The 16,393-nt window shown below is 53.6% G+C and overlaps 1 protein-coding gene, 1 long non-coding RNA gene and 3 other non-coding genes across 7 annotated transcripts; all 5 read left to right on the top strand.

The window, feature by feature from the left end:
- Nucleotides 1-2,849: 2,849 nt before the first annotated feature.
- LOC119710381 lies at nucleotides 2,850-6,160 on the top strand. 2 transcript variants are annotated; one of them, XR_005259545.1, is made up of 5 exons: nucleotides 2,850-2,873; nucleotides 3,244-3,354; nucleotides 4,067-4,200; nucleotides 5,005-5,140; nucleotides 6,115-6,160. It is a non-coding gene; the product is annotated as an uncharacterized LOC119710381 (long non-coding RNA). The 2 variants fall into 2 exon arrangements; XR_005259546.1 differs by lacking the exon at nucleotides 2,850-2,873 and adding an exon at nucleotides 3,131-3,155.
- Nucleotides 3,091-3,175, top strand: LOC119710431. The gene has a single exon (XR_005259551.1). It is a non-coding gene; the product is annotated as a small nucleolar SNORD12/SNORD106 (small nucleolar RNA).
- Nucleotides 3,876-3,966, top strand: LOC119710429. Its single transcript, XR_005259549.1, has one exon. It is a non-coding gene; the product is annotated as a small nucleolar SNORD12/SNORD106 (small nucleolar RNA).
- Nucleotides 4,843-4,933, top strand: LOC119710430. Its single transcript, XR_005259550.1, has one exon. It is a non-coding gene; the product is annotated as a small nucleolar SNORD12/SNORD106 (small nucleolar RNA).
- Nucleotides 6,161-11,655: 5,495 nt separating the features above from the next.
- On the top strand, nucleotides 11,656-15,057 carry LOC119710419 (somatomedin-B and thrombospondin type-1 domain-containing protein-like). Of its 2 annotated transcripts, none has more exons than XM_038159423.1 (5): nucleotides 11,656-11,927; nucleotides 12,150-12,344; nucleotides 13,288-13,366; nucleotides 13,860-14,036; nucleotides 14,541-15,057. In XM_038159423.1, the coding sequence occupies exons 1-5, from the start codon at nucleotides 11,681-11,683 to the stop codon at nucleotides 14,656-14,658; spliced, it is 816 nt and encodes a 271-aa protein (XP_038015351.1). In that variant the 5' UTR covers nucleotides 11,656-11,680; the 3' UTR covers nucleotides 14,659-15,057. The 2 variants fall into 2 exon arrangements, with proteins under 2 accessions (XP_038015351.1, XP_038015353.1); XM_038159425.1 differs by having other exon boundaries at nucleotides 13,792-14,036.
- Nucleotides 15,058-16,393: the final 1,336 nt, after the last annotated feature.

Raw genomic sequence — 16,393 nt, 5'->3', positions numbered from 1 at the left:
GCCCCACAGCCTGTTAACCTTGCAGCCACTCTGCACACAGAGCTGCCCAGGGCAGGGCAGGGAGGGCTGGGCTCACCATCTTCCACTCCTGGTTTCAGTGCCTGAAGGCCTGACTCCCCAAGGAAGAAATATGACTTTGTGATCCATCAGTCTTGGTTTCAGGATTAAGATCTGAAAGAATTTGTGCCAAACTTTTTGGAAATGTTGACCTGCAAGATAGCTAACATGCACCTTTTCATTCTTATAAAAGGCTCTGTAGGAGAGCTGAATGGGAATGGGAAGCAGCCTGGAGCCATAGCAGTAGTCCATCCTGTGAATTTTGTGTTGGGATTTTTCCTACTCTAAAAGAACGCTGTGTGTGATTTAGCAGAAGCTCATGAAGCTGTTTTTCCAGCCCCCATCAGTGTGCTGACTGTTTCATTTTGACTATCACTGTGAAGCTGCTGACCCACAGTTCAGGGGGATCTTTTAATGGCTTTCTTGATGCCTTTTTTAAAAATAAAGTCTATCTGCTGGAAAATCACAATCTGTATTAGAAATGCCAAGAATATTGTAGGCTTCTGGTGCTGATTTTCTGGTTTAGGTTATTATGTTGGGAAAGCACAGGTTGTATCCCAACCAAAGTTTAGATTTCTTCATAGTCCTGTTTTTAAAAGAACCCTGAACATAAAAATGTAGCAGTTAAGAGGATGGCACATGAAACATTTAATGCAACAAAGCCTTGTTTAGCAATTCAAGAACAGTTCATCTTTTCCCGTCTCCCGTGCCCAGAGAAAAGAATGGTTCCGCGCTGGCACTTGTGAGCTGGCACATGGGAGATGCTGACAGTCCCTGTGAGGGCTGGCAGAGAATACAAATACATTCTTCGGGGCTGTGGTACTTTAAAAAGAAATAAACGTGTCTTTGAGCCATTTACCCTAACCCTGAGCACGCCTGTGAGGCTGGGCAGGGCACGGGAGTGTCCCCTGATGTCCTGGGACGGGCTGTGGGGCACCAGAGCTCCTGCTGCACTGCAGGGGAACGAGGAGGAGAACTGGGGCTGGAGACTTTTGCTGCCTCTTGAGGAACTTCCCGAGTCCAAGAAGCCTGACTGAGCTGAATAACTCATTTAGCTAAAGATATTTTCCACCTGGTTTTGCCAAGGACACTAAAACCCAAACCTAAAATTGAATAAATTTAATACTAAGTTTTGTTGCAGCTGTTGACTATCTCAGACCTCTGCCCACTTTCCCTTCCTTGCCAAGCTAGGCAGCACAAATCACGTTTACAGTTCCTTTTGCGTTGTGCATGTGACAGGGGTTTGCAGTGTAACAAGATTAGTTTTCCCTGTAATCCTCTTAAAATGTCCTTCCTTTGATTGTCTTTTCATCTTTTGGTGTTCTGGTACTTGGATTAACAGCATTGAGATTTATTCCACAAGTCCTGTTTGATAAGCTGCTTTCAAAAATTATTTGCCTACAAACACACTTAATTTGGAAAAAGCATTTTAACAGGAGCTGAATGAAGCAATGTGTATTTTACAAACAGAAAAAAAGCAGAAGGTGGAGCCATGACAGGATTCTGAGCCAGTCTGGACCAGAGCTTCTTCCTGCAGGCCACAGCTCTTCCTCTCCTGCGTTTAGTCCCAGCTGCTGTAAAGGCTTCTGCCTTTGTTCCTCTCCCTGCCCGCGCCCCCGCGTGGCTCCATTTCAGCCCCATCTCCTCCGCTGGCAGGGGTTCCTGCGGAGACAGGGGCTCCTGCGGAGACAGGGGTTCCTGTTCCTGCGGAGACAGGGGCTCCTGCCGTCCCCGGGAGCGCAGCCCCAGCTCCCGCGGAGCGCAGCCCCAGCTCCCGCGGAGATCAGCCCCAGCTGCCGCGGAGGTGAGTCCCAGCTGCCGCGGAGCGCAGCCCCAGCTCCCGCGGAGATCAGCCCCAGCTCCCGCGGAGCGCAGCCCCAGCTCCCGCGGAGCGCAGCAGGCGCAGCCCCGGGCGCCGAGCGCGGAGCCGCTGCCTCGGGAGCGCCCTCAGCGCTGGCAGGAGGCAGGGCTCCCCCGGAGCCGCGGGGCTGCGCTCACACCCCCTTCCCAAGGCGAATTTTTAGCTACAAAAACCACCACTCATGGCGGTGCTCGGGTTACAAACTGGGCTGCTTTCATTCAAGACACATCCTTTGCTTCCTATTCCATTCCTCACGTTACTCAGTGCAAACTATTTAACGCAACATAATGTTCCTGTCTAAGGCACCTAAAAGGCAGGTACCTGTGCCGTGTACCCCCGATAGGGGCAGGTCCCCCGCCTCGGCCCCGAGCCGAGCTGGGCTGAGCGGCCCCCGCCGCGCTGCTGCGGGCCCGGGCCGGCAGCGAGGGGAGCGCGGCCGCGATGGCTGTCGGCGCTGCAGCGGCCGTGCCTTTGGACAAGCCACTGAATATCTCTCAACTGTTTTTTATTTTAGTTTGCAAAAGAAAATTAAGAGTCCAAAGCCACGCTGGCCGATCCCAAAGGATGCCAAACGTACAGATACCCCGCACTCCGCTGCTCGCCCCCCTCCGCCTGCCCCCGGCCGCCTTCACGGCCACAGCGCAGGCGGGCGCGGCACCGCGAAATGGCGGCGCGGCCAGCGGCCCCGAGCCCCTCAGCGGCGGGCGGAGTGCCGGTCCTGCCCCTCCCCGTGAGCCCGGCCCCGGCTCCCGCGGGCGCAGCAGCGGCTCCGCAGGCCCCGGCGTGGCGGCAGGGCGGCAGGGCGGCCCCTCAGCGCGGGCGGCAGGGCGGGCCCAGGGCGGGCGGCAGAGCGGCCCCTCAGCGCGGGCGGCGGGGCGGGCCCAGGGCGGGGCCTGCGGAGCCCATAAATTCCCTCGCGCGAGGTTCCGCGGCCTTTCGCTCCGGGTAGGCCGAGGTGGGTGCGCCTTCTGCGGGCAGGGAGCGTTCGGGAAGCCGCTGGGGGTGGGCCGGGCCTCTGCGGGCGGCCAGCGGCGTCTCCGGGCCCGCCGTCGGGGGCAGCCGCCGCGCCGGGTGACCGCCTCGCCCCGCTCGGCCCGGGCCCGTCCGCTCGGGCGCGTCACCGGCTCCGGCCGCGCTTCCCGCCGGGCCCGCACGGAGCTCCCCGCGCCTTCGCTGGCAGCGCTGATGACTCTTTCCCCGTCAGAGCGGCAGTGTTGACTATCGCTGTCCAAGCCAGGTCGTGTCTGATGCACCAGCGAAGCGGCCGCGGGCCGGTGCTGGCCGTCCGCCGCTCTCGGTTCTTACTGTGCTTCGTTTCCCCGTAGGGCGGCGGAGCCCAGGGCGCCTGCGGCAGCCCCGAGCCCGGGGCCAGGCCGGCCATGAGGGCGCTTCCCCGGCGTGCGCCGGCAGGCCCGAGCCTCTGCCGGGGCCAGGCGGTAAGTCTGCAAAAAACTGTTCCGTGGCGAATTAAAACCGCGCGTATTCGTATTTGCTCTTTCACAGAGCTTGCTGAGTTACCTGGGCCGCGCATTGCCGGGGTGGCGTCCCTGCAGAGCGCCAGGGGTGGGTCGCTCCTGCAGGGGCCGGGACGGGCGGGTCGGTCCCGCGCCGCGCTCCGTACGGCCCCGAGCTCGGGCAGCACGGCGGCGAGCGGGGCCCCACATGGACACCGGGCCTGGGGCTGCAAAAGGCAGTGTTTACCTGTAATCTCTTCCTGACGCCTCTTCTTCTGTTAAGGGTCTTGGCTGTCTTGAACTCTGCTCTAGAACACCCATACGTTGCTGTTCTCCATTTTTTTGGGCCTATTTCCCTGTCCTGTGTACTTGCAGAGCATGCCGACCAGCCACATTTGGGGGGAAGAATTTACATTACCTCCCTCATTGCCTATAGTTCTTCCAGGGAAGGTGGGTGTGTGACACAGCTGCTGTGGGTGTGCAGCCACAGCTCCTGAGGACTTGCTGGTGTAAGTGATGACTAAATTTTTTCCCCATCAGAGCGACAGTGTTGATTACTTGCTATTCAAGCCAGATCGTGTCTGATGCACCAGCAGGGAAATGCTGCTGTGTCCCACACCCTGGTGTTTACAAGTGCCCAAAATATTGGAACTGGGGTCCTGATGCTGATGGTTCCCTTTGGCTTTACCCCCAGGACACTGAAGGCAGAAGTGGGGGATTGAGCTGTGCAGAGACCTGAAGTTCAGGCTGCAGCTGACAGTGAAGAGGTGTGTGATGTGGGCAGTTGTCTGGTTTGCTCCACCATGCCTGGCTCTCTAGCAAATAATGGTAAGCCTTTGAAGTGAGTGTGAATCACTTTGATTTAATTTATAAAGGAGAAGAGGGGGAAAAAGGGGAAGAAACACCTTTCTGCAAGGGAGTTGCTTCTAGTTTATCCCTACAGACCATACTGAGTGTTAGCCTAGGTATTGTAGAAGTGGGAGTACAGGGACATTGCTCCTGCAGAAGCATTGCTTTGAGGTCCTTTGTGCCTCCCGTTCCATCATGTCCCAAGTGAATAGCAGCCAGCAGGCCAGGAAGCTGCAAGCTGCCCCTGTGTGAGCTGAGCTGGGACAGCAGGGTGGCTTACAGCTCTGTCCTGTTTGCTTCCCTGCTGCATTGTGTTCAGAGGGCTCATTCTAGGGGCACAGAGCATGGGCTTTGTGTTCAGAGGGCTCATTCTCGGGGCACAGAGCATGGGCAGCCCTGGATGGTGGGCAGCCCGGAGCAGCTGCCCCAGTAAGCAGCAGGAGCCACTCTGGCTGAAGCGGGACCTTTGCTGGCCAGGTTAAGGGAGTGCCAAGGATTGCCAGTGTGGGCATGGCTCTGCCACTTCCTCTGCTGTGAGCTCATAGTGCCTGTGGCTCTGCCAGGGGACGTGGGAGTGTGGCACAGCTGCCGTGGGTGTGCAGCCCCAGCTCCTGGGGACTTGCTGGTGTAAGTGATGACTGAATTTTTTCCCCATCAGAGCGACAGTGTTGATTACTTGCTGTTCAAGCCAGATCGTGTCTGATGCACCAGCAGGGAAATGCTGCTGTGTCCCACGCCCTGACAGGGTCTGGTGCTGACAGTTCCCTTTGGCTTTACCCCCAGGGCACTGTGGAGGCAGAAGTGGGGTTTGAGCCTTTAGGAGACCTGAAGTTCAGGCTGCAGCTGACAGTGAAGAGGTGTGGATGAGGGCATTGCCTGGTTTGCTCCACCATGTGTGCCCCTTTGTCAGGGGAGAACGGTAAGTCTTTAATTCACCTATGTTCACTGGCTTTAATCAAAAAAAAGGGAAAGAATACCTTTATTCAAAGGAAGGTGCTTCTGCAGTGCCTTGGCAAGTTAAAGTCCCTGGAGGTTTGGCAGAGTGGGGATTAGTATTGCAGAAGGGGCCCTTCTAAGTGTTAAACCTGACTATCCCTGTTAAAGAAATCCAGTGTCCTGCAGGGAAGTTTTTTCCAAATATCTCAAATTAAGAGCAGAGAGGTCTGAAAGGTTTCAGTTCAACTTCAAGGGCATAAATGTAATGTTTTTGTCTTGCCCTATTTAAGCAGTGTTAAAACAAGGTACTTCTTGCAGAGTCCAGGAGCTTTTGTTCTCTGCAGTTTTTGGGTTCACTCCCCCCAGTGGGAGGTTCTCAATGTCTTAAAAAGTAGACAATGGTCATACTTTTACCAGTGTGTCTGTTTGCAAGAGAGGGGTTGCTTTTGGTGTTCTTTTTGTTACTTGAAAATAAACTATATGACATCTGAAAACCTGTCTGTGTGGTTAGCATTTCACTATTTTCTTTAGAAAATGTGCATAACAGAACTTCATCAGATCAAGAGCTGTTCCACTGGCTTGTCCAGTTCCAGCCTCATGATGCTGTTGAGAGCAGCTGCTCTGTCTCCAGGGAGGCTGAAGTCTCCCCAGAGCAGGATTGTGCCCACTCTGAGCAAAAGGATGCAAGTACTCGGTGCAGATGGTGGAGCTGGTTGAGCTGGCTGAATGTTTCGTGGCAGTCTCTGCACTGTCAGTTCCTGTCAAGTCCTGCTCTAAAAGCTCCCGCAGTGCAGTCTGAGTCCATCCTGTTTGGAGTGCCTGGCGAGGAGGAAACTCCCTCCCTTTACAGAGCAGCCTCTGTCTCGTGGTTTTTATGGGGGCTGGGGTGGATTTTAAAAGCTGTGCATTTGCTGTTCGAGGTACAGTGGATAGACAAAATGTTTGTTCTCTTGACAGGTTGAGATTTATAAAAAGTTGTCCTGGGCCCCGCTGGAGTTTAAGAAGATGGATGGTTCTGCTGCTCCCATGCTGCTGCCTGGGATCCTCATTCAAGCCACAGCATTCCTACACCCTGCAATAGGGTGACCTCTGAAGCTGTCAGGAGTGATGAATCGGTGTCTTGCCAGCTTAGATGGGGGTGTTACATTTTCTGTCCCCTGGGTTACAAGGCATGTAACTGGAATGGATTCTGGAACTTGCTGCCCGTTCAGTGCAGGTGGATGCTTTTGTCTGCAGGGGCTGCATTCCCTGCCTGGCAGCTCGTGTTATCCTGCCATGGTCAAACCTTTCCTGGGAGCAGCTGTCAGGTGTTGGGAGGATGGCCTTGTGTGTGAGGGACTTGGTTCTGCCCTGCCATCCAGAAAGCTCTCGGGTGTATCCCTGGCAGCCAGCCTGTGCAGAGGGCAAGGGGTGTCTGGGTGCTGCAGCACAGTGTGTTTCTGTTCTGTTGGAAGCCTGGTTTTAATAAAATCTTGAATAATGGGTGAGTTTGGCTGGTAACTGAAATCCTCCTGACCCATGTATAACAGCTCATTCCTGGCTCTCCCAGTGCTTTGGGAGTGAGCACAGCACCAGAGTGCTGCTGTGGGGTGCTGGAGCTGCCTGCTGCCTCAAGCCAAGCGGTCTCATGGCAACTGAGCTCCACTTACCCTGGAGCAGGAGGGCTTGGCTGAGGCTTTGGCTGCTGCTGTGCTGCAGGTCTGGGAGAGGTGCAGTCTGCTCAGCTTCTGTGTAATTCATCAATTTCAGTGGTGCTGGGGTGGGACTTGGGGAGTCCGAGCTGATAGTGGCCTTTGGCACGTATGCTTAGTAGGAAACGGCAATGATGGAAAATCAGCTACTATTCAACATTCAAAGCAGTCTTCAATTAAATTGAGTAGAGATTTTTCTTATTCAATTAATGTAAGCAGCCTGATCTCTTAAAACTGCTTACTGGTGAGGGACCAGAACTGCTGCTAATACAATTACTTTCATTAATGTAATGAGCAGACCTACCAGCAAACATTCTGTAGGGAGGAGAGAGTGCATGTCCCGTGGGAGCTGGAGGGACAGATGCAGCTGAAGCATGTTCTTGGCATGTTTTATTGCCTGTGCAAGAGCAGTTGCTCAGGTCAGGTTTCAAGCTCTGCTGCTATTGCATATAGGATGCATGCATCAGGATGAAACTTAAAACTGTTAGTAGGTTACTAATCCCAGGCAATCCCTGAGTGCTGGAGGGATGGACTGGGCGCCTGGGGGGGCAGGGATTGGGCCCCTGGGGAGGCAGATATTGGGCCCCTGGGGGGGGCAGGGTTTGGGCCCCTGGGGGGGCAGGGTTTGGGCACCTGGGGGGGCAGGGTTTGGGCCCCTGGGGGGGCAGGGTTTGGGCACCTGGGGGGGCAGGGTTTGGGCCCCTGGGGGGGCAGGGTTTGGGCACCTGGGGCAGGGTTTGGTCTTGCAGCGGCGCTGCGGCCCGCAGGGGGCGCTCTGTGCCCGGCCCGCAGGGGGCGCTCTGTGCCCGGCCCGCAGGGGGCGCTGTGCTGCTGCTGCTGACCCTCAGGGCGCCGCCGGCCCGCGGGCAGCCCGAGCCCCGGAGCCCCCCAGATCTGCTCCAGAGCCCCGGAGGTGCCGCGGTGTCCCAGAGCCCCCCAGATCTGCTCCAGAGCCCTGGAGCTGCCGCGGTGTCCCAGAGCCCCCCAGGTCTGCTCCAGAGCCCTGGAGCTGCCGCGGTGTCCCAGAGCCCCCCAGGTCTGCTCCAGAGCCCTGGAGCTGCCGCGGTGTCCCAGAGCCCCCCAGGTCTGCTCCAGAGCCCCCAGAGCAGCTGTGACAGAACCTCCTGGGACATGGGCAGCCGGGACAAACACTGCTTGGGCTGTAGCAGCCATGGGGGACAGACAGCACCGTTAGAAAATCTCTTACTGCAGAGCTTTGGTTAAGAGGTGGGGATGAGGAGGTTTAACTCTGAGTTTAAAGCAGCCTGGCCTTTGCTGGCCCTGGTCAGCTCCCGAGTTTGTGTGCTGGATGGCTTGAACGAGGAGCTGGAGGCCAGAAGTGTGCTCTGGATGAAGGCTGACTTGCAGCTGCTCCTGTGCGAGGAGGGCTGCGGGCACAGCAGAGCCGCAGCGAGCCCACGCTCCGTGCTGAGCTGAGCTGAGCTGAGCTGAGCTGAGCTGTGCTGAGCTGAGCTGAGCTGTGCTGAGCTGTGGGGCTCTGCAGGGCTGGGCCAGGCCCAGCTCTCCGTTCATCAGCTGCAGCACAAACAGACCTTGCTGTTGGTACTTGTGTAACTTTCTAAACTGAAGCCTGGAGTCACTCACTGGGCTGATATGTTTAAGCAAATGTTTACTTTTCTCAAACAGATCTGTTTCTTGGTGCCATGAGCATTTGAGAGAAAAATAGCACAGATTATTTCTCTGTCTGATGTTGCTTTTAATAGAAGTTTTCATACACAGGGAGAGTTTTAACATTTGTATTCCAAAAGACCCAGGCATATTTTGACTGCATGGTGATTGTATTCTTTTTAGACCCGTGTGTTAGCTGCTGCATTAGTTTATAGCAGAGCACAGCCCATTACTAATTGCTGCTTCTAATTGCTGTGTTATTTCCTCTCTGTTCAGTGATAAGATTACGTGACACATCAGCTGTGCTGACAGGCTGGACGTCACCATGGACAGCCAGTGAAGCACAACTTGAGTTGTGCCCAAGGCACATCCAGATTTTGGGACCCTTAGTCTGCTCCAGGCAGTAAGAAGACGTTGTTTTGAAGCAGAGCATTTCTGTCTCTTACAGCATCCACTGTTTTAAACAGATGTTCTGCAGCTATAACTTTCAGACTATTAGACTCTTCCACAGTGGTGGAGATGTTGCTCAGGTCAGTGCCTGTGGTTTTCTGCTGATGTGGTCTGTATGTGACCTCTTCTGTCATTCAGAGGGGAGTGGCCTCAGAGCAACCAAAGAAAGCTCTTAACTTGCTTCTCTATGATGTCCAGCTGCTGAGCAATAGCTGTGGGGTCTGTAGGCAGCCCTGGTCATTCAGGCAAAGGCCTTCCTTTACCACCCACAGCACAAGCCATCTGACTTGTCAAGAATTTCTGGTGATCCCCACACTGTAGAACGTGTGTTGGGACCCATGGGCCGAGTCCTGCAGGCAGCAGAATAAAAGGTGATCCTACCAGAAGTCCAAGAGAACTGCACTTGGTTGTCTGTGTAAACTTGTGAGATCCCAGGGCGAGGAGTTCCAAAAAACGTGGAGGAGAAGGTGCAGCTAGCCTGTTTTCCCCAAAGGTTACCATCCTCTGCTTGTATTGCTTTTAAAACTTCTATGGTGACCAACTATTCTTTTCATCAACGAAAAATGTCCCTTTTTATACTACAGTGAACACCCCCTGGTGCTCCCAAGGACATCCCTGCAAGCTGTCCTGCTCCTGAACCTCTCCCTGTGTGACAGACTAGCCACATTTCCTTTCTGTAAAAGCACACCTGCTTGGCTCCTCACAGGGCCAGCAGACCCACCCAGGCTTGGCGCTTTGTCTTGCAGGAAATCTCTTGCTGGGTTGGTGGTCCAGCATGTCTTGGGCCATGTTCCCTTGGCATCTTTAGAGCCTGTCAGGAGAAAAAAAAACCCAAACCCCAAAAAATCCCCAGGGCTATGTCAAACCAGACCAAGAGAGAGCTGCTTTCACTCTGGGAATGTAAGATAAGAAATAAAGTTTGCTCCTTGCTGGGCATCTCCAGGCTGAGATGCCTGGAGCAGGATCCAATTTTCCTAACCACACAGGGCCAGTCGAAATTGCAGTATTTATGTAGACACATAGCTTTCCGAAGCTAATTTTCATTCAGTCTGTGCATCTCGGAACAGCGTGAAGGTGTTCCTCGTAGCTCAGCTGTTGGCGAGGCGGTGTGGAGCAGGGCAGGTGAGGGCTGCACCTGGGAAGCGTGCTCAGTTCCCGCCCCTCGGGGAACTGCGCAGGAGCCGCGCCCGCCCCTGCTCTGTGCGAGGGAATTAGCTGAGTAATGCAATCTCCTTGTCGATGCCCTTCCTGCTCTAGATCAAGCTGGTTAAATGACTTACCCGAGGTCACACAGCAAGTGACTCATTGGCAGAGGCAGGAATTAACATGGTGTCTTTAAATTCCAGCTTCCGGACTCCACAGCTACTGATTTCAGTGCACTTCTCTTTCCCAGTCTTTACCTTTAGGCCTCTTGCTCCCTGAAGGACTTGCCTCACGTGCGATTCCCAAGCTGGCAATGTCTGACCACTGCCAAGAAAATGAGACACCTGTTCTTTGCTGCAGACATCTAGTGATATACAAAGAAGCTAACATTCTATTTCTTATCTTTTCTGAACATTTTACCATGTTATGCCCAAGCTGATGCTGTGCCAGGCCTCCTCTGTGCCCATGACTCCAAAATTGTACATGCTGAAGGTGTTAACCTGTCCTCTGATGTTATTTTCTGTTTTTCTAGAAACACCTTTGCTGCAGTTTCCCTGAAGTTGGAACACTCTGTCCATACCCAGTCTGAGTACAATAGCATAATCACTTGCAAAAAAAAAAGTCAGTGGGTGGGTTTTATAAATCCCAGTTCAGTGTTCAGCAAGGTATAACATCTGTTGTGATCAATATTTTAGAGCAAGCCTCTTTGATTAAAAAGTTACAGTAAAGCCCTTTGCTTTGCACTGAATAGCTAAATAATTCACAGGAGTGGCTGTAATCTCTCCAAGCTTCTTGCATTTCGAATTAAGAAGAAATTCAGGGTAATTCTGTGGAGAGGTAGCATAGCCAGCTGGATCATTCTCCTTAGGAGCTGCTGTACTGGCAGTGAAGCGCCTTCCATTTTTAATGGCTCCTGAGGTACGCTGGAGTCAAATCCGGCAAAAAAATTGGTCTCCTCTATCATCTGTTTTTGATGATAATGTGTTGATAATCTGGTGGGTAAACGCCAGCAGTCAGGACTGAAGAGTTTTTGGTTTGATGAGTCCACAAAAAGGGATTGCGGGTGCGTGGACAGTGTGAGATGGCACAGGGCGGGCAGGAGGTGAGGGCAGGGGATGAGGGCAGGGGATGAGGGTGGCACAGAGCGGGCAGGTGAGGGCACAGAGCAGGCAGGGGATGAGGGCACAGGGTGGGCAGGGGATGAGGGCACAGGGCGGGCAGGGGATGAGGGCACAGAGCGGGCAGGGGATGAGGGCACAGAGCAGGCAGGGGATGAGGGCACAGGGCGGGCAGGGGATGAGGGCACAGGGCAGGCAGGGGATGAGGGCACAGGGCGGGCAGGGGATGAGGGCACAGAGTGGGCAGGGGATGAGGGCAGGGGATGAGGGCACAGGGCGGGCAGGGGATAAAGGCACAGGGCGGGCAGGAGGTGAGGGCACAGAGCGGGCAGGTGAGGGCACAGAGCAGGCAGGAGACGAAGGCACAGGGCGGGCAGGTGAGGGCACCGGTGCGATGGCAGCGAGCGGCACCTGCCGCCCGCCCGGCCCCGCCCGCCGCGGCGCCTCCCGCCCGTGCGGGGCCGGGCCGGGCAGCGGAGCGGGGCCGTGGCCATGGGCGGCCGCCGCCGCTGGCTCCCGGCGCTGCCGCTGCTGCTGCTGCTGCTGCTGCCGCTGCCGCCGCCCGGGCTGCCCCGCCGCCCCTCGGGCTGCGCCGCCCGCGGGCTCTGCTGCCCCGGCCGCGACCGCGGCTGCCTGAGCGCCGGCCGGCGGCCCGACGGCTCCTCCGGGCCCTGCTACTGCGACCAGGCGTGCGCCCGCACCCTCGACTGCTGCCACGACTACGCCCAGGCGTGCCCAGGTGAGCGACTGCGCCCGCCTGCCCGCCTGCCGGGCCCAGCGGCGCTGGGGAACGCGGAGCCTGCAGGAGACCTGCTGAGAGCTGCCCGGGACAACTGTGGGACGGGTCTGAAATAAGGAAGGACGTACTGAGCTACGTCAAAAAGTGTTATTTCTGCAGCAGACGTTTCGCTGGCTTCATTCCTGTGACCTTCCACGTCCCCGTTTGTTGCTCTTCCTCCAGTCATCCCCTGTGTGGTATCGCAGTGGAGTGCCTGGAGTGGCTGTGCAGAGCCTTGCAAGACAACCTATCGCGTCCGGACGAGGCACATCGTCCAGGAGCCCAGGAACGGGGGAGAAGCGTGTCCTGCTCTGGAGCAGAGGGCTGGCTGTGTAGAGTACTGGACTCGGCAGGGAGCAGAGTGCCAACAGTCCCTGAGTAAGTCCTCTGAAAAGAGTCTGGAGAGTCGTGGGGAGGACTCTGGTCTGGGTCAGCAGAGCCGGTTTTTCCTCTGTTTGAAGCATTGCTTTTAGACACGGGTATATTTACCAGGGGCCTGCCTGGGCTAATTGAGAACTGAGCTCTTCACGCAGGAGCTTAGGCACATCCTTCCCAGGACAGTGGTGGAAGTGGTGCCTACCATTTGCTGTGATCGCTGTGTCTCAAAGGCGAGATGTTACAGGTCTGCTGTGCTTTCACTTATACAAGTGCAAATCTCTGGAAATTTTGGTGAGATTGGCAGATTTATGTTTAAAACTTCTGTAAGTGGGTATTGCACACTTTTTTCCCCCATTTATTTATTTACTTATTTATGTATTTTTTATTTATTTTATGACTTACGTGCAAAATTTGCAAAGGAGCGGTACCTCTCCATGCTGAGGTACGCCTTCTCTGCACTGGAGCAGAGTGCTGCAAGGGAGACCTCCAGATAATCTCTGCAGAAAAAGCCTGGGTTTAGTTTGTTCAAATCAGGTTTTCATGGAATGCCTTTACTGACTTTTTAGAAGAGTTGCTTGTTATTTTGGTTGGAATTTTGAGGTCAAAATCTGTCCAGTCTGGATGTCAGCTGCAAGTAACTTCTTCCAACCTGTTGAGAGCTGGCATTAAGTGGACATTGCCTGCCCCTCTGGCTTTGGGTGTTCCTGTAAGTAGGCTTACTCTGCTCAGGCAAAAATCTGGCAGCTGTACAGATTCTCTTCTCAGTGGAATGGCTGACAGGGATAGGTAGTATGAAAACACAAAGTTAGAATTGTTTTTGTCTCCTGCTGAAGGTAAACCCCTATGCCATTAAAAGCATTTAATTTTCTGTTTTGCAGACGTAACTAGCCTTAGAGCAGCATTGCCACTGATGCTCTGTACCCTTTCTCTTTGGTATACACAGTCCCAGCATTAATAACCACGGGAGGATTTGGAAAAGCGAGGAAGAAAAGAGCTGCAGCTGGTGGCAGTGAAAGGGCAGGGTAAGTTGCAGGCTCAGTTCAGCTGCACTCCACCTGCAGAGTCTCTCTGGTTGCAGGTGGGAGAGCATCACGAGGAAAACCTTCACAGACCAAATCTTAGCTCCCATCACAACCTGCTCTACAAAATCCATTCTGAGTAACTGAGGGGAGACGATGGAGGAAATGTGGCTCAGCACGTGGATACCAGACTTGGAATTAGATTAGTCAAATGCTTGACCAGTCTGTGTCCCTGTTGGCAAAAACAGATGCCGGTCATACCTGATACTTTTTATATGTTAGCTGAAAGCCTCAGCAGAGTAGTTTTATTCCCTATTTCACCTTGTCAAAATGCAGGTACATGACATGGTCTGTTCTTAATGACCTTGGATGGGGGGATTTTTTGGTTTAGTTTGGTTTTTCTTCATCAGTGGCCTGTGGTCCTGCAGGTGTGCGCTGCCCTGCAGCCCCGCGCAGGCCTGCCCGGTGTTTGAGCTGACCTGGCCGCTGGTTGCAGGTACTGCGTGGAGTTCCAGCTGGTGGCCCTGGCGCCGGGCTGCCTGCAGCGCCAGCCGCCGCACGGGCGCTGGATGCGCGCGCTCCGGGAGGGACGCACGGTCTGCGTGGAGTGCCAGCACCCAGCCCTGCTCCCGGCCACGCAGCACTGCCACGGGGACGGCGCCGGCAGCCAGCTGTGAGAGCTTCACCTCTTGTTTGCCTGTTGGATTTCTTATTCTCCTTCCTTGAGCCACTTGTTTCAGGGTCACAGTGCTGCATGCAGCTCTCTGGGGAAATTGGGGGTCTGTGGGCTATCCGTGGGCAGCTCTCTGCACAGGGCAAGAGTTCATCCAGTTGTGGTGGCTGTGCTTCTCCTGAGGTCGGGGCTGGGAGATACCGATGTGAGAAATTTCCTTAAACCACTGAATGATAGAATCTGGGAAGGGGCACAGTGCTACAGAAAAATGTCAGTTCCTGTCACTGTTGGGTTTTACTTCACATTAGGGCAGCCTGTGGGCCTCACTGTGGCTGCTGCTCCTTTAGGGTGGCAGAGAGGCAGAATCGGGCCCATGGGGTAAAAATGGATGTTATCAGACTAAATGGGATTTGTGGGTGATTTAAGCCCTGCTGTACCTCGTGGTGACTGCCCTGCGGTGGAGGTGCAGCTCATTTTCTCTCACCTGTAATGACTGTGTTTCAGGAATCAGCTGCTGCGCTGGCAGGCAGTGGGGAACCATCGATGCAAGGGAACCTGGAGGAGAATTCGCCGGCTGGACACTTGTTCCTGCCCTTCTGTTCACAGCTTCTTGTTCATCTGACTCCTCCTGGCAGTCCCAGCGAGCCCCCGTGTGCGGCAGCAGCAGGAGCCCCAGCCCGAGCAGTGGCTGCTCCGTGTCAGAGCCTTTGCTTTCCCTGCCTGTCCAGAGGCCGCTGGCTGGACAGGGGCACCTGGAATCCTCTCTCTGTGTGTTCCTCAGTTTCCAAGGAAATCAGGCTGGGAAGTGCCAATCTCTTTTTTCCCTGAGAGAATCTTGTCTGACCTTGATGACTTCTTGCAATTCCTCCTTTCTTGAAAGGAATGAGAATTTACCAAATAACAAATCAAACAAAAAAGGCAATAAGAAGCCAGGTTTAATTGTTCTTTTTTTAAAGTCTTAATGAAGAATCAACAATGCAAAATAAATTAATCCAAGTGCCTTCTTTTTGTGGCAACAGCACTTTGTGGATACTTCCTGCTCATGCTTGTGTATCTGTTCCTTCTATTTTCATCCTCCCCGGTCTCATAATTTCATTTAGCCCTCAGTCTTACAGAGGGCTGATCTTGTGCTGCTGAGGTAATGACAGAACTTGGACATACTTCTCCATAACCGAGACTATTCTGTTATCTCTAGCTTTCCAAACATTTTTTGTCCTTTATTCTTAATTTTTTCTTTCTTTTTTTTTTTTTTTTTTTTTTTTTTTTTTTTTTTTTTTTTTTTTAAGAACACTCATCCTCCAAAAGGTTTGAGTAGCAAATGTTCATTATTGCTACCTGGCCTTATCTGAACATGTCAATAATTTGATAGCAGGCTCAGCACTTTGATGTCTCATAAGCAGTGCCAGCTGCAGCAGGGTGGCAAGGCTGGGACCCTGCTGCCCTGTTCAGCTCCTGGCCTCTTACAAACCCCCAGGGCTGCAGCTCTCTTCTCTTCTCTTCTCTTCTCTTCTCTTCTCTTCTCTTCTCTTCTCTTCTCTTCTCTTTCTCTTCTCTTCTCTTCTCTTCTCTTCTCTTCTCTTCTCTTCTCTCTTCTCTTCTCTCTTCTCTTCTCTTCTCTTCTCTTCTCTTCTCTTCTCTTATCTTCTCTTCTCTTCTCATTTCATTCTCATTTCATTTCATTTCATCTGCTCAGCTGTCAAACCTCACCATTCCTGTGCAGGCTCGGGGCCCCTCAGGAAGGTGCTCGGGATGCTCATCCTGCCCTGCCTCTTTGTGCAGCGAGCCGCTCCTCCAGCCTCTCCTCTGATCTCATTAAAGCTCTGGTTTCAGCAGTTGGGGATTTGTAATTTTTTTTGTTGTTGCTGCTGCTGCTGCTGGTTTTCTGCATCACCACTCATGCTTATAATTAAAGTGACAGCTCTTGAACTAGTGTGTCAAAACAGCATGATTTAGTCAGAAAAGTACTGGGAAGATCATCTCTAACCAGACAGCAGTGATTCATGTTTAACCAGGTAAAGGGAAACCCCGGATCCTGCTGGCGCCTGGAGAAGCTTCCCCAAGGACAGGGTGCTGGTAGCAGCTTGCACCCCTGGGCTCCACTGCTTGGGGTTTATGATGGAAACTTTAACACGATTTGTGTTTGTGTCAGGGCTGCAGCTGGACAGCTCTGAACCTTAGCAAAGCTTCTCAGACTGATTGTCTAGAAGCTGTAAGGAAAAAAACAAAAAAGAAATGTAAAGGAAATTATTTTGGTTTGAAAATCAGTTGATATTTCTGGGTTGACTGGAAATTCCTTGTTTCCAGAAGCTCTTTGTTCCCTGGTCTCTTGGCATCACAAACCAGGTATGCCAGTCCTG

The sequence above is a fragment of the Motacilla alba genome, chromosome 20, assembly GCF_015832195.1.
Source record: "Motacilla alba alba isolate MOTALB_02 chromosome 20, Motacilla_alba_V1.0_pri, whole genome shotgun sequence".
Taxonomy (NCBI): Eukaryota; Metazoa; Chordata; class Aves; order Passeriformes; family Motacillidae; genus Motacilla; species Motacilla alba.
This window is presented reverse-complemented; position numbering and strand designations above follow the sequence as displayed.